Raw genomic sequence first — 12166 nt, forward strand, 5'->3', positions numbered from 1 at the left:
TACAGAAAACTAAGGTGGCAACTTAAAACGAGACTGCCCTAAAACCCACTCCACTTCCTGAAGCATAACTGAGAACTGGGACGAAAGAGTTTTCCCCAAATTTTGAAGTTTATTATATAATACCGTGTGCACCAAAAGCAACCACAGATTTTCAGCTGTTCCCTCCAAACCAGAACTTGCCTAGTTGGCTGTCAGGATGGTTTTTTAGTGAAAGAGAAGGGCAACCGAACTTATTATATTCATTGCAACTCTTTTTAGCAAAAAAGAAAAAAAGTCCTCCTAACACTATCAAATTGCACCTGAGATCAGCTCTCCTTTTGTGAATGCCATATAAAAACCATGACATAAAAGGAAAATACTGTGTCATTAGCAGTAGCTGGCTGGCAGCTGGTCGTTCCTGCCATTCCTGAATTGAACTGTGGTGTAGGAAATCTGAATATAGGATGTATTTAGTTCATTAATGTTTATAAATCACTAAAGTCTCCTGATAACATTTTACACTGTAGAAAACAGTTACTCATAACATAATGGTCACAGGAAACACTGTACAAACTTAATACCTATTTGTATACTTTATTCATCTCCTACAGATGAATTAATTTAAACAAAACTAAATTTCATTTTGATTTTGAATAACAGATTTTTGATAGTGATATAATGCAGTGATATAATTACAATAAAAATATTGTAAACCCATGCCTTTAACTAATTTGAATGAACTTTCCTAGTTGCCCCTGTGTCAACAAACTCTATGTCTGCATAACTGTCCCGCTGCTTGCTACCTCCTTTTCACCCTTTTTGCTGTAATTCCTTTTGGTCTGGCCTCTAACAACCCACGTACAACTGAGGGGATGGCAACCAGCAGCAGCAGAAAGGAAGTTTGAGGCTTTGGCCATGAAGGACGTGTGTCAGGCCTGCACTTCGGAGGAGACATCAGCAAGAGGGACAGGGCTAATAACAGCATGGCCCCAGCTGCCCACCCAGCCATTGCTACAGGGGTGCAGTTCTGCACCCAGAGCTCCTGCCCCACCGCAGCACGCAGCAGAGTGCTTTAAGGAGAGCAGCTGTGGAATTCAGTTTGCCTTGGCACGCAAGAAGGTGCACTGCAGTGCTTCAGACCCAACTGATCAGCAGTTCACAGAGCTGTGCCACCAGAGCGGTAATCTCACCAGTCATCCTTCCTTGTCAGAATCCCTAATGACGCCATCTAAACCAACCTAGAGCACCAAAAATAGGCTCCAAGGAGGGATTTACTATTAACTGATGCAGTCGAGCATGAGATTCAGTGGCAGAAGTCTTGCTGAATAGTAACATTGTGACTAAGTTTCCAGACAGATTTGACCCTGGGTTTTTTGTACTGCCTACAGCACAGGAAAGAAAAAGGAAATTTCCACAAACTACAGCCTGGTCGAGGCATACCGTGGTTCTCTCTGTATGTGAACGAGTGTATGCTCACCGTCTCATTGCACTCCCAACATGACACAAATCTATGCATAATGAAATACATATCACTATACACAAACATTTAAGCAGACAACAAATAGCAGTTGTAGTGCATGCAGTTTTTAAAAGACCTGATATCAGGAAATTATTCACGAGACATTTTACCGTGAGCTGCAATCATTATCTCTTTGACCCTCCTGTACTGGCTTAGCAACAGTGTTAACTCCTCTATTCGACGGTCCTGTGAAAAGCATTAAAACCAAATCTTATTTGAGATCCCACATTTTTAACCTGCAGAAGCACTGTATTACACATTCATTTCTGTGATTTTGGCCTGCTTTTCCAGAAAGCAGGATCAAGTCTCTCACATGCCCTGTAAGGTATATTTCTTCACTTTTACTCGCCATGGTACATCATGTTTGCTGGAGAGTGTGAGATTATGGATATAAGGAAACCAGAGGACTTTGACATTACTAGCAAATCAGTTATTTACAGAAGCGTCACTTGGAAATCGCTTTCACTTCTAAGAGTCAAGGGAATATTCTGGAGTTGAACCTCAGCTGTCTGAAGTGGGGAGTGTTTGTTTTTTAGCTATCATCATACCTGTAATTGTAAAGTAAATCATGTTTATGTTTCATACAACAATCTAGTCATGTTCTTTAATCCTCCCTTGTAGGATATGTTCTGCATTCCAACCTCTACTCTTTACTCGAATTTTGAACACACCTTTTTGAACTTAGGCAGTCAAACCTGTACAGAACCAAAGAAATGAGGTCTCATGAATGTCTGAAGCAGTATTTGACTCCACTCTTTCTCCAATACCCAACACTTTCCTACTATGTATGGAAAGCATCTTGATTCAGGGAGGGCACTTGCCTTTTGCACAGATGCAACACAGTGATGGGCAGCAATCGTTATTTGATTGGATCTGTCATTTCTCTCATTTCTATATGAGATATTGTGTCCCCGATGATAATAAATTCTTGCTCTTGGCCACTAAGCGTGCAATCTTGCAATTTGCTCTCTTACAGTTTGTCCTGTTTCTTTGACCCAGTTCTAAACCACTCCTGTGCAATAATCTTGCCCAGTGCTGTGACTACAGAGCACCGAATACAAACCCAAGCAAGTGGTAAAGAATTAGTTTTCACAAGGTGGTGTCAGGAAAGCCCCAGAAGCAGAGAAGCAGGCACTGAGGCACAAAACCAGACCTTGACCACATTACAGAAAGGTGGATTCTGCTGATCCTCCCTTCACACCTCAGCATGTATACACAAGACAAAACAGGCCTAAAACAGATACCCCGTTATTCCAACTACAGATAAAAGCAACAGGTCTTCTTCATAGCAAAGACCTGAGACTAACATACCTAGTTTTTTTAAAAATAAGTATGCGCACCACTTGCTAGCAACTTAATTGAGCATCTTCTGTCCTAAATGACACAAGAAATATCCCAAAAGCCATGTAGAGCTATTTTCCCAGAGGAATAATATTTTATTTTGCAATATTTTTGAAGGCAACAGTTCTACATTAAACATTTAAGAAGCTGTGGGTCAGCCATCAGTCCACCAGCTTAGACATGACAGTTTCAAAGGAAATAACCTTCCTTTCCCTGTAAGTGCATTCAGATATTAGGACATAAGCAAAAATATTTTGTGTTCCCTTACAACGCAAAAATCTTAGCAGACTCAGAATAATTTTGGCAAGAGATAATGCCACGTCTTTTATTTTCCAGATGTAAATTTTGGCTTTTTGATTTTTTAAGAACTGAATGTTGTTATGAGTCACATTAACATTCTCCAGGATTAACATTGCCCTGTCCAGATTCCCCACTTACCAAAGGAAGTTTTCAGGGATGTATGTTATTGTCTATTTGACCATATACGAGTGTGTCACCATAAAGGAAAATCCTATAGCCTGGTTTATTACCATAAAACAAGAATTACAATTTCCTGAAGAATTAATCCCCCTCCAAAAAAAAAAAAAAAAAAAAAGAAAAAAGGAACAATTTATATAGTAAGTCAATGGCATCTGAAGGTAGAGATTCAACATCCTCCAAGACTGAGCCCTAAACCCTGCACTTGAAATGTCTGACAGGCAAACAGCATTCAGGTGATAAGAGACAAAAAACATAGTTACCATTGAAATGCGTTTAATTTCACCCCTCTCCTTTAGTACTGCCCTTTCTCCCCTCCACCCCACCATGTGTCTTTAAAGCCTGGTCCCTTTCTCCCAAAATCTGAGTCAAGGGCTAGTTTGACTTCTAATATCACAATCTAAACTGGGGATATCTGTGCACTTCAGATTCAGTTGGAAGATGAAGAGCTGCCACAGATGAACAAACCATAGTGATCTTCTCAACAGCAGAAACCAGGAGATTCTGCTTATTGCAGCCTTGGCTTTCTACTCCCTTCTGGAATCTAATGAGTCTCCCAAGTTCTGCAGCCACGTTAGCAAGGTCATCCACACTTTCTATTTAAAAATCAACCTTCTGTCACAATCTCATGGGATAGTCCAAACATGGACTGTGTGGCAATATCGCACTCACAGAAAATGGGTTATTGAGAATATTTCAGAGTTCATTCTTACTATGCAGAACAAAGATTATTTTCTCACCTTTTCTTCATTTGCAGCCAATAATGATTCCATTCCTATCTTCAACCGTTGAACTTCTTGATCTAAAAATGTTTTTAAAATAAGGAAAATACCCTTGCTATATTTAGTGTAAACAATATATGTTTTGTGATACTCTCCTTACATTCTTACGAGTAATCAAAACCCTGCCAGTGGCATGGCAAATGCACTATTAAACTACATTTAGCTCAGAGCTTTTCAAAAGCTGAACTATTAAAGCATTACACAACAAAAGCATGCTGGTCTTGCTTATAAAAGGCTACATAATTCTATTTTATACTCTGGAGTCAAGTAATGAAAAAAGAAAGAAACACTGAAGCTTATTTTGCAATAGATGAGAGTGTGTTAGCTGTCATATATTTAAGGAAATAATTTTAAGTATGATTGAAAATTAATTATTTTCCATCTGGGAAAAAAAAATATTTGCCAGCTTATGAAAAGTAGTTCACAGACATTGGAAATAAAAAATAACAAAAAATAGTTTGATATGAGGAAAATTTGTGAATTTTTTTTTCTCAACACATTTCAGTATGAACAACTAAGTTAAAACCTACACCAAGAGCTAACACAGAATTGCCTTACACACGATTTAGTGTTACAAGATAGAGGATATACAGAGACATTACAGTCAAATCAGTTAAAACACACTCTCTGAAAATTTGAGGCTCCTAATCACATCATCCTAACTTTGCAGAGCCAAATCTTTCATTTCTTCTCTACACGCTATTCCTAGCAATTCCTCCAGTACCAACCTATATTAAATCGAGTGTAGATGATAGAGACAGAACCTGAAAAAGTTTTTTTTGTTGTAATGGCCACTAAAGGAGTTCATGCTTTGACATTAAAATAGACCCACTTGTTTCACAAAAGACTATGAAAAACAGATGTGGCAGGCATGAAGTGAGAGAGAAGAAAGAAAATCAATACTGCTAAAAAGCATCTTCAAAAAAAAAGGTATTACAACTAAAGGTTGAACATACAACGTCATATCTAAACTATTTGCAAAAAAAGTTTAGTTTTTCTTTCAGTGATCCTGAAAAATACACACCTTGTAATGATTAAGTTATAAAACATGTAAATGAACACTACAAGCATTTCTTTTGCAAAAGAGAACACTTAGTAACACCAGACATGCACAGAGACAGCCAAATCAAAACGTAAAGCCAGCAAGCAGTTAAGCATGCAATTGGAAGACTTTTTAAAAGACATTAAAAAAACCCACAACACAGTCCTACTAATCAACCTTTGTAAATATTAGACTTCAAAGAGAACTGGTGTCAAGGTATATATGGGCACATTCAAGCAAACTTTACTTACAGTATTTATAACAACATCAAGTATGGAAACACTCTTATTCAGACTTTTTTTTTTTTCCCTCTAAATTTACTGCGCTGATTTAAAAAAAGCCCAAATCTTTCCCCTCCAAGGAAGCAGGCTTTCAAATAAAGACATCTTTCCAGACACTATATGGGTTTTACATATGTACAAATAGAAAGTGGTAAAGCTCAAGTTTTGGGTCTGTTAACCTTGACAATGTCCCTTTGAAGTCCAACTATCTGATTTGTGAACCTCTGACTTTTTTTTTTCTACAGTGAAATCTTACTAAACAGGGCAAGTAGCTGTCTGCTTGTTGCAAGCAATGAAAGCAATGTCTCATGTATATTACAATTAGACAGCCAAATCTAAACAAACATTGAATTATTGCTGCAGAATGCATCTGAGTTATAATTTGTGTGAAAGGAACAGTGAGATAAAGCCAAAAGTGAATTGCAAGGCTTACGTTTTTCTTTTAGCCTTCTCCTATAAACTTCCTCTACGATGGCAAATGGTGAGAGTCAAATCAAGTATGTAGAAAAAGCACATATTAGATAAATTTTGCAGTTTAATTAGAATATGCATTCTAGCATACCACAAGTACATTGACATTATTTTTCAACTTTATTTGAGAAGACCACTTAAAAATCTGATAAATCAGTAATTTTTTTACAGGAGAATTATTACGGCTTCACACGCTTTCCATTCAAATATAGTCTAAGTGGTTTCCTTAAATGTACCCTAAATAATCTGTACAGGGTTTGATTCTTCTCCCCACTGGAACCAAGGATAGTTTCACCCATCTTCAGCATGAACAGGAACACACACACTACTAGAAGCTGAATGCTGCTGAACTCTTGATTTATTGTCATACCACTATCTCTCCTTTGAAATACCAAAAATTATTTGGGAGTCTCATAGAAAATACAAAATTCTATTAGTAGAAGAATTCCTCTACAAAAAACTGTTGTTAGACAAACCAGTTTTTCTAGTTAGGCATGCAGTGCTCTACATGCACAAGCTCTGCAGCTGAGTGAAATCAGCACCACGTATATGTTAAGTCACTTCTCTGAAATAAACAAGTCACAATACAGAGTCTTTTAGAAAAGACACATCTGCGTTAATTCCTGTAAGGAGATTCTTGGTAAGCCCTGTGGAAGAGGTAGCACAACACTTCAAAAGTCACATCTCGACAAGGGCACTTTTTTGGAAGCATTAGTTAACACCCACAGAAGAAGTTAGTGCAGCTAAACTGATGCACTGTGGTAAATATTCCTGCATGGGTAAGTGTCAGTATCACAGAAGAAAAAGGTCACTAATATCGTATTGCTCGCAGCCCAGCAATTGACAGAAGCTCCAGGAGTCAATACTTCAGAGAACTGTGACATGACTGGTTGAGATCAAAGGCTAAGCAAACTGGTTTATTTGCCATTGACCTGCATCAACAGTGCAGATTTAAAACAGAAACCTGCAGTATCACAGAACAGCCTGGGCTGGAAGGGACCTTGAAAGACCATCTGGTCCAACCTTTCATGAGAGAGGGAGCCTAAATGAGATATAGTCCTGAAGAAAGGGAAGACGTGAATCAATAACTACGTTTTAGAACGTTTGGACATTTAAACATTATGCTTAGGTACCACTGTGATGATTTTTTTCTTCTTAAAAAATGGAAACTGTAAATGCCCTTCAAAAAAATTCTGAAGGTATAGAAAAAAAAAAAATATACTCCCACTGAACTGCAATGACTCTTTCAATTATAAATAAAACTCCAGTAGAAAAAGTTTCAGTGTCCCTAGGACACTTACTGCAATTTGTGCTGCCTCTAGATTGGGACAGAATTTCACATAGTAAAGGCTTCTACTTTACCAGAAGACAAAATACATTTGCAACATTTTTCTCCCCCAAATAAATACTGTAAGTCCATTCTTGTATTTCCTTGCATTTCTTTGAAATACTGAGCCAAGCTGCCAGCCAGGTGAAGTTAAAGTAGGGTTTTGGATTTTTAACTTTATTTACCCTCCTCTTACCTCTTTCTGCCACTTCACTGTGTGATGAGGTCCTAGACAGCTGACTTTGTAAGCGTTCTATTTCTGCATCTTTGAGAGCTAACTGCTCTTGAAGCTGGGCTATTTCAGCCTGAAAGAGAGTACAACAAAGTCAGAACAATGTCGTCACCGATCCTCTATGATTCTTTCCCATGAACTAGAAGATTTCTAAGCATTACACTTTACATTGATTCACGCCCTGTTCCCAATTCAGGACATTTCATAAACACTATAACAACTGTACATATTTCATGGTGTTACGATCCCATTCCTTTTACAGAAGCTCACTTTTTCTAATGCAATTAGCTGCCAAAGAAAAGAGACTTACAGAAAGGTAAAATTTTCAAGGATTCATGTAGGTAAAGAAACTCTAGAAAGCCCTCGATGCTACAACAATGCTCATATAATACTCACTATTATAGGGCAACTCCTGAGCTTTGCATGAAAAGATAACAAAGCATTTTTTTAAAAGATACTGGGTTTTTATCCTAGCTACTACTTATTAATATAACAAAGAATCCATTAATGCTGAGCCCTCTTCTCAGCAGGATAACAAAACTGTTCTCCCTCACATCAGATACTACAGCAAATAGGCTAGAAACAAAGCATGGCTTGGAAAGCAACCACTTAAATGCAACAAAGTGTCAGTGGTTCATTTATTTACACTTCCTGCAGTTTGCATGGCCACTAGATTGGCCTACAGTATCACGCATCGAAGATCTCAGCAATGAAGAGGGGGAAGAATTCTGTGATTGTCCACAACTTGAAATACAGTGACTCTCCCTATTTACAAGAAAAACTGTCAAGAACATACTTTACTAAGTCGGTAGCTTCATTAAGATTTTCTTTAATAGCCTTAAAGCCTCTATATCAACATTCCGCACTTCCCCCAGCAAAAGCATACTAAACCTCCTTGCAATTAAAGAAAAAAAAGAAAAAAGGAAACAAACAAAAAAATCACTAATGTGACCAGTTTCTCAAAATACTAAAATAAAGCAAAACACCAAATAACATTATCCAAACATGGAAAAACATGGAGAAATTTACTCCAATACACAAACACTTTCACCAGGAAGCAAGCAGCTGGACTTCAGCACAAGATCAGTGCTCTGCCTGCAGTTCCATATGGAACAGAAGAATCTGCCTTGTTGTATCTCTGAAGGGCTCCTACACTTCCCAGTGACTAATATGCTTTTTATATCCAGCCATGGAAATATTCCAATTTCTCATCTAAGAAGCTGGAGCAACAGGAAAAGAAAAGCTGCAGACCTCTTAATACCAGATTTGGATTTGCCTTCCCTAGTCTATTTGATCTCATAGCTTTTTTAAATGCCCTCTTTTTCTTTAATGTCTCATTCCTGTCATCTCTACAATATTTTTTCTACTTCCTCTCTCTTTCCCTGTACTTTCTTCTCCTTTCTAGTTCTGCATCTTCTCACACTCAATGGGTTTTACAATTCTTCTTATGCTCATTCTGCTCCTACACTTTCCACAGTTTTTATCTGTCTTGGCAGCTGGCCACACACTGCTTGAGAAAATATTTTCCCAAAGAACTGTTCATATCCACCACGTCAGAGAAAACATCTTCATGGATTCAAGAGCTATTAACAGGAAAAAAACACACAATAGCAACATTTCAATATTCACCCAAGAATTCACAAAAGAAACAAATGGTAATACAAATAATAGCTGTCTCTCATTTTGGGATCAAACTACCAAGTATTAAAAGAAAACTTAGCTTAATAATTTGAAATGTTTTTCCAAGATCCAACCACAACTCAAAAAAGTCAGTTATTCACATGAACAGGGACTGCAGTACTACACAAATGAAAGGAGATGTGATTACAGCACAAAAGTGTACCTCAACAGGGAAAAATAATGAGGTGCTTTTTAATCTAGTGGAAAAGGGCTAAAAAAAAAAAAAAAAAAAAGAATCAAACTATAAATAAAGTGCAACTGTTTAACAATGAGAATATTCAACTAGAAAAATTAATTGCGGAGCAAAATGAAATATTGCAGACATCAAGTTTCTCCAGATTATGATCCAACAGTTTTCCAGGATTTAAGGTCAACAGAAGGGTAAATCAGCTACGCACTTCGATATGCATGAAGTCAAAGCAGATGATCTAATGGTGTATTTTAGGCGTAATGTCTATTAAAATAAATTCCATACTAAGTGAACACCCAACCAACGTTGCATGTCTCTTCTCTTCAGTCTGGAAAGCTTGTCCAGAGACTTGTCACCATTACACAAATAAAGTACAGAAAACCTTCAAAGAGGCCTTTCTTCAGAACAAGCCTTTTGTAAGTCAAAATGCCTTTGTTGTTTGGTTTTTTTTAATAAGAATTACAAAAAGGTAGAAGACTGGAAACTGCAGGGAGGGAGCAAAAGGCACAAAAAGAAGCTACAAAAACTTTAAAAGAAAATACTTATTCCAAAGATAGTTGAAGAAAACTTCACAGTAGGCCGTGAAACAAAGCAATTGTAAGAAAAGTAAATACTGATGAAAAGAAGAGCATATTCCTTTCTAGCTGAAATAAGTCTGTCATTAGTAAATGCCAGGTATTTTGCTTACTTTAGTTGCTTTTAATTTCCACTCGTATTGATTTCTTTCGTTTTCCAGTTCTTCCACTTTAAATTTGAGGTGTCTAAGTTCCTGTAGCAAACTCTGAAAAAGAAGAAAAGCAATTAAAAGTAAGATTTCTCTGGTAGATATGTATTTCTCATAGTCCTGAATTAAAAGATCATGCATGAACCACACAGTAATGAACACTGAACCACCACATCAAAACCCATGACGTAGTCTAAGATGACAAAATCTATTTTGAATTGAGAGATAAGGAATACTTTCCCAAACTCCACTTGGAATTATGAACTAATTTCTTAGTCATATTAAGGAAGATAGCTGAGCCTGGTGAAGTTGTATGCCTCTCAGTGAAAAGGAGCCAAAAAATCCACAACTGCAGTCTCATGTAACCTTAACTATTGGGTTTTTTGGGGGGCTGAGGTTTTTTTTGTTTGTTTGTGTGTTTTTTTATTTTATTTTTCAGCCACCTCAGAAAGTAAGCAGAAACAGGCAGTGCTAAAAGATTACTAACTTTATTAAAGTGACAATCGTCTCCCCAAACAGGTGTTTAAGGTGCTCACCAAGAAAGGTAACACACAGACTGAATGGTATCTACCAAGTTACAGGCATTTAATAACACATACAGTCAAATACAACTGCAAATACACTACTTTCAGCACCCATGTTTGACAGTTTGCAAACAGAGTTGATGCAGCTTAGAGCTGCAGCCAGCCAGGGTTCCTAGCACTCTCTGTCTTTTCCTCTGACAAAGTTGTCTCTTAAATGTACCTCCTCCCTTTCCTTGATAGAAGAAGATCTTATTGTTTATTCTGAAGGACAGTATCATTAAATCCTTGATTGAGCTCTGATGAGACCAAATGTCTTAAAATGAACCGAGAAAAGGAAAAATTTGGAAGTGTAATCCAATTTTGGAACCCTGTACAGTGTATACATTAAACAGCCATACTATTATATTGGATTAAATTAATATTTGTTTTTAACGACTCACAGATTTAACTCTCATTATTTTCCCAATATGCAGCTTGCACTGTAGTCTAATAGTTCTGGACAGAGGCAAGCTCAGAAACAATAGCACTACTTTAAAAATAGGCATCGTACCCAAATGAGTTACTTTTGTAAAATAAACCTATGAGAAAAATTACTGAAAAACTCCCTCACAATATAAGCAGATTACTTATGAGTTCTCGGTATCCAGATTTTAACTAAAGAGATGTGGCAACTAAAGCAAACTGATTTAATAGCATTATTAAAATAGACTTTTTCAGGCATACCAGTATCATTCCACCTTCAGCAAATTTAAGCAGTTTATGTGACGTTTGTTTTGACATGTGACATACTTTTGATCAAATACAACTAGGATCTGTAATGTAATTTCAAAAATGCTTTTCTGGTAACTGCTAATGTCAGAGAATAAACAAAAATGCATTGGATTTGCTGTTTTTAAGGTACAAACATATTTTTATTATGGCTCTTTTTATTCACTTTAACATTATCATTAGAAAAAGAAAGGATACATTTCAGCTAAGTCTTACCTGAAACTGTATTTTATGCCTGTTTTAAGCTTTTAAAATATTCAGGAATTAATAACCTGTGTTCAGAGGACTGGTTAGGGTGCACCATCATGCACAGCTAGGGTTACATTATCATGAGGAAAATTAGCAATCTACCAAACCATGCTAGCATGCTGCATATCAAACAGGTAAATCTCAACTAAGGAAAAAAACCAAACTTCAAAATAATAATAATAATAAAAACCACACCGCACCAGCACTACAAACCTACAAGTAAAAAAATCATAAAAAACCTGAAAGAGGAAATTGAGTCTTTAATATATCTGTGCTTTAGCAGGCATACATCAATGGTCACCATATTTGTTCCAATTACCAGGGGTGGGCTGTCTGAGGTGGGGTTTTTTTTTTTGGTAATTTTTATCACCACCTCATTCTTTGCTAACTAAAGCCACAAAGATCAATGCTAGCAATTCACAACATAGCTCTGGTTAGTGGAATTTAGTTTCTGCACCAAAAGAGAAAAGGCAATACGCAGGCTGCTGCTAAGTTGTACTTCTCGTACGTCACACTGAGAACAATCCTTCTGGCTGAGAGTCTCTACCACTGATCTTGGACTAGATTGAGGACCATTAGG

At 37.0% G+C, this 12166-nt stretch overlaps 1 protein-coding gene across 8 annotated transcripts in view; it reads right to left on the reverse strand.

Moving 5' to 3' along the window:
- PPFIBP2 (PPFIA binding protein 2) overlaps nucleotides 1-12166 on the reverse strand; it is a 102930-nt gene that overhangs the window by 15754 nt on the left and 75010 nt on the right. For 6 of the 8 annotated variants that reach the window (XM_027778417.2, XM_027778415.2, XM_055813446.1 and 3 more), the window contains 5 exons: nucleotides 10010-10102; nucleotides 7416-7524; nucleotides 5855-5887; nucleotides 4057-4118; nucleotides 1609-1684 (listed from right to left, as the gene is read on the reverse strand). In XM_027778417.2, the coding sequence (XP_027634218.1) occupies nucleotides 1609-1684; nucleotides 4057-4118; nucleotides 5855-5887; nucleotides 7416-7524; nucleotides 10010-10102 (373 nt within the window). The remainder of the gene's footprint in view (nucleotides 1-1608; nucleotides 1685-4056; nucleotides 4119-5854; nucleotides 5888-7415; nucleotides 7525-10009; nucleotides 10103-12166) is intronic. The other 2 variants (XM_027778416.2, XM_055813445.1) reach the window with 1 other exon arrangement.

The sequence above is a fragment of the Falco peregrinus genome, chromosome 9 (genome assembly GCF_023634155.1).
Source record: "Falco peregrinus isolate bFalPer1 chromosome 9, bFalPer1.pri, whole genome shotgun sequence".
Taxonomy (NCBI): Eukaryota; Metazoa; Chordata; class Aves; order Falconiformes; family Falconidae; genus Falco; species Falco peregrinus.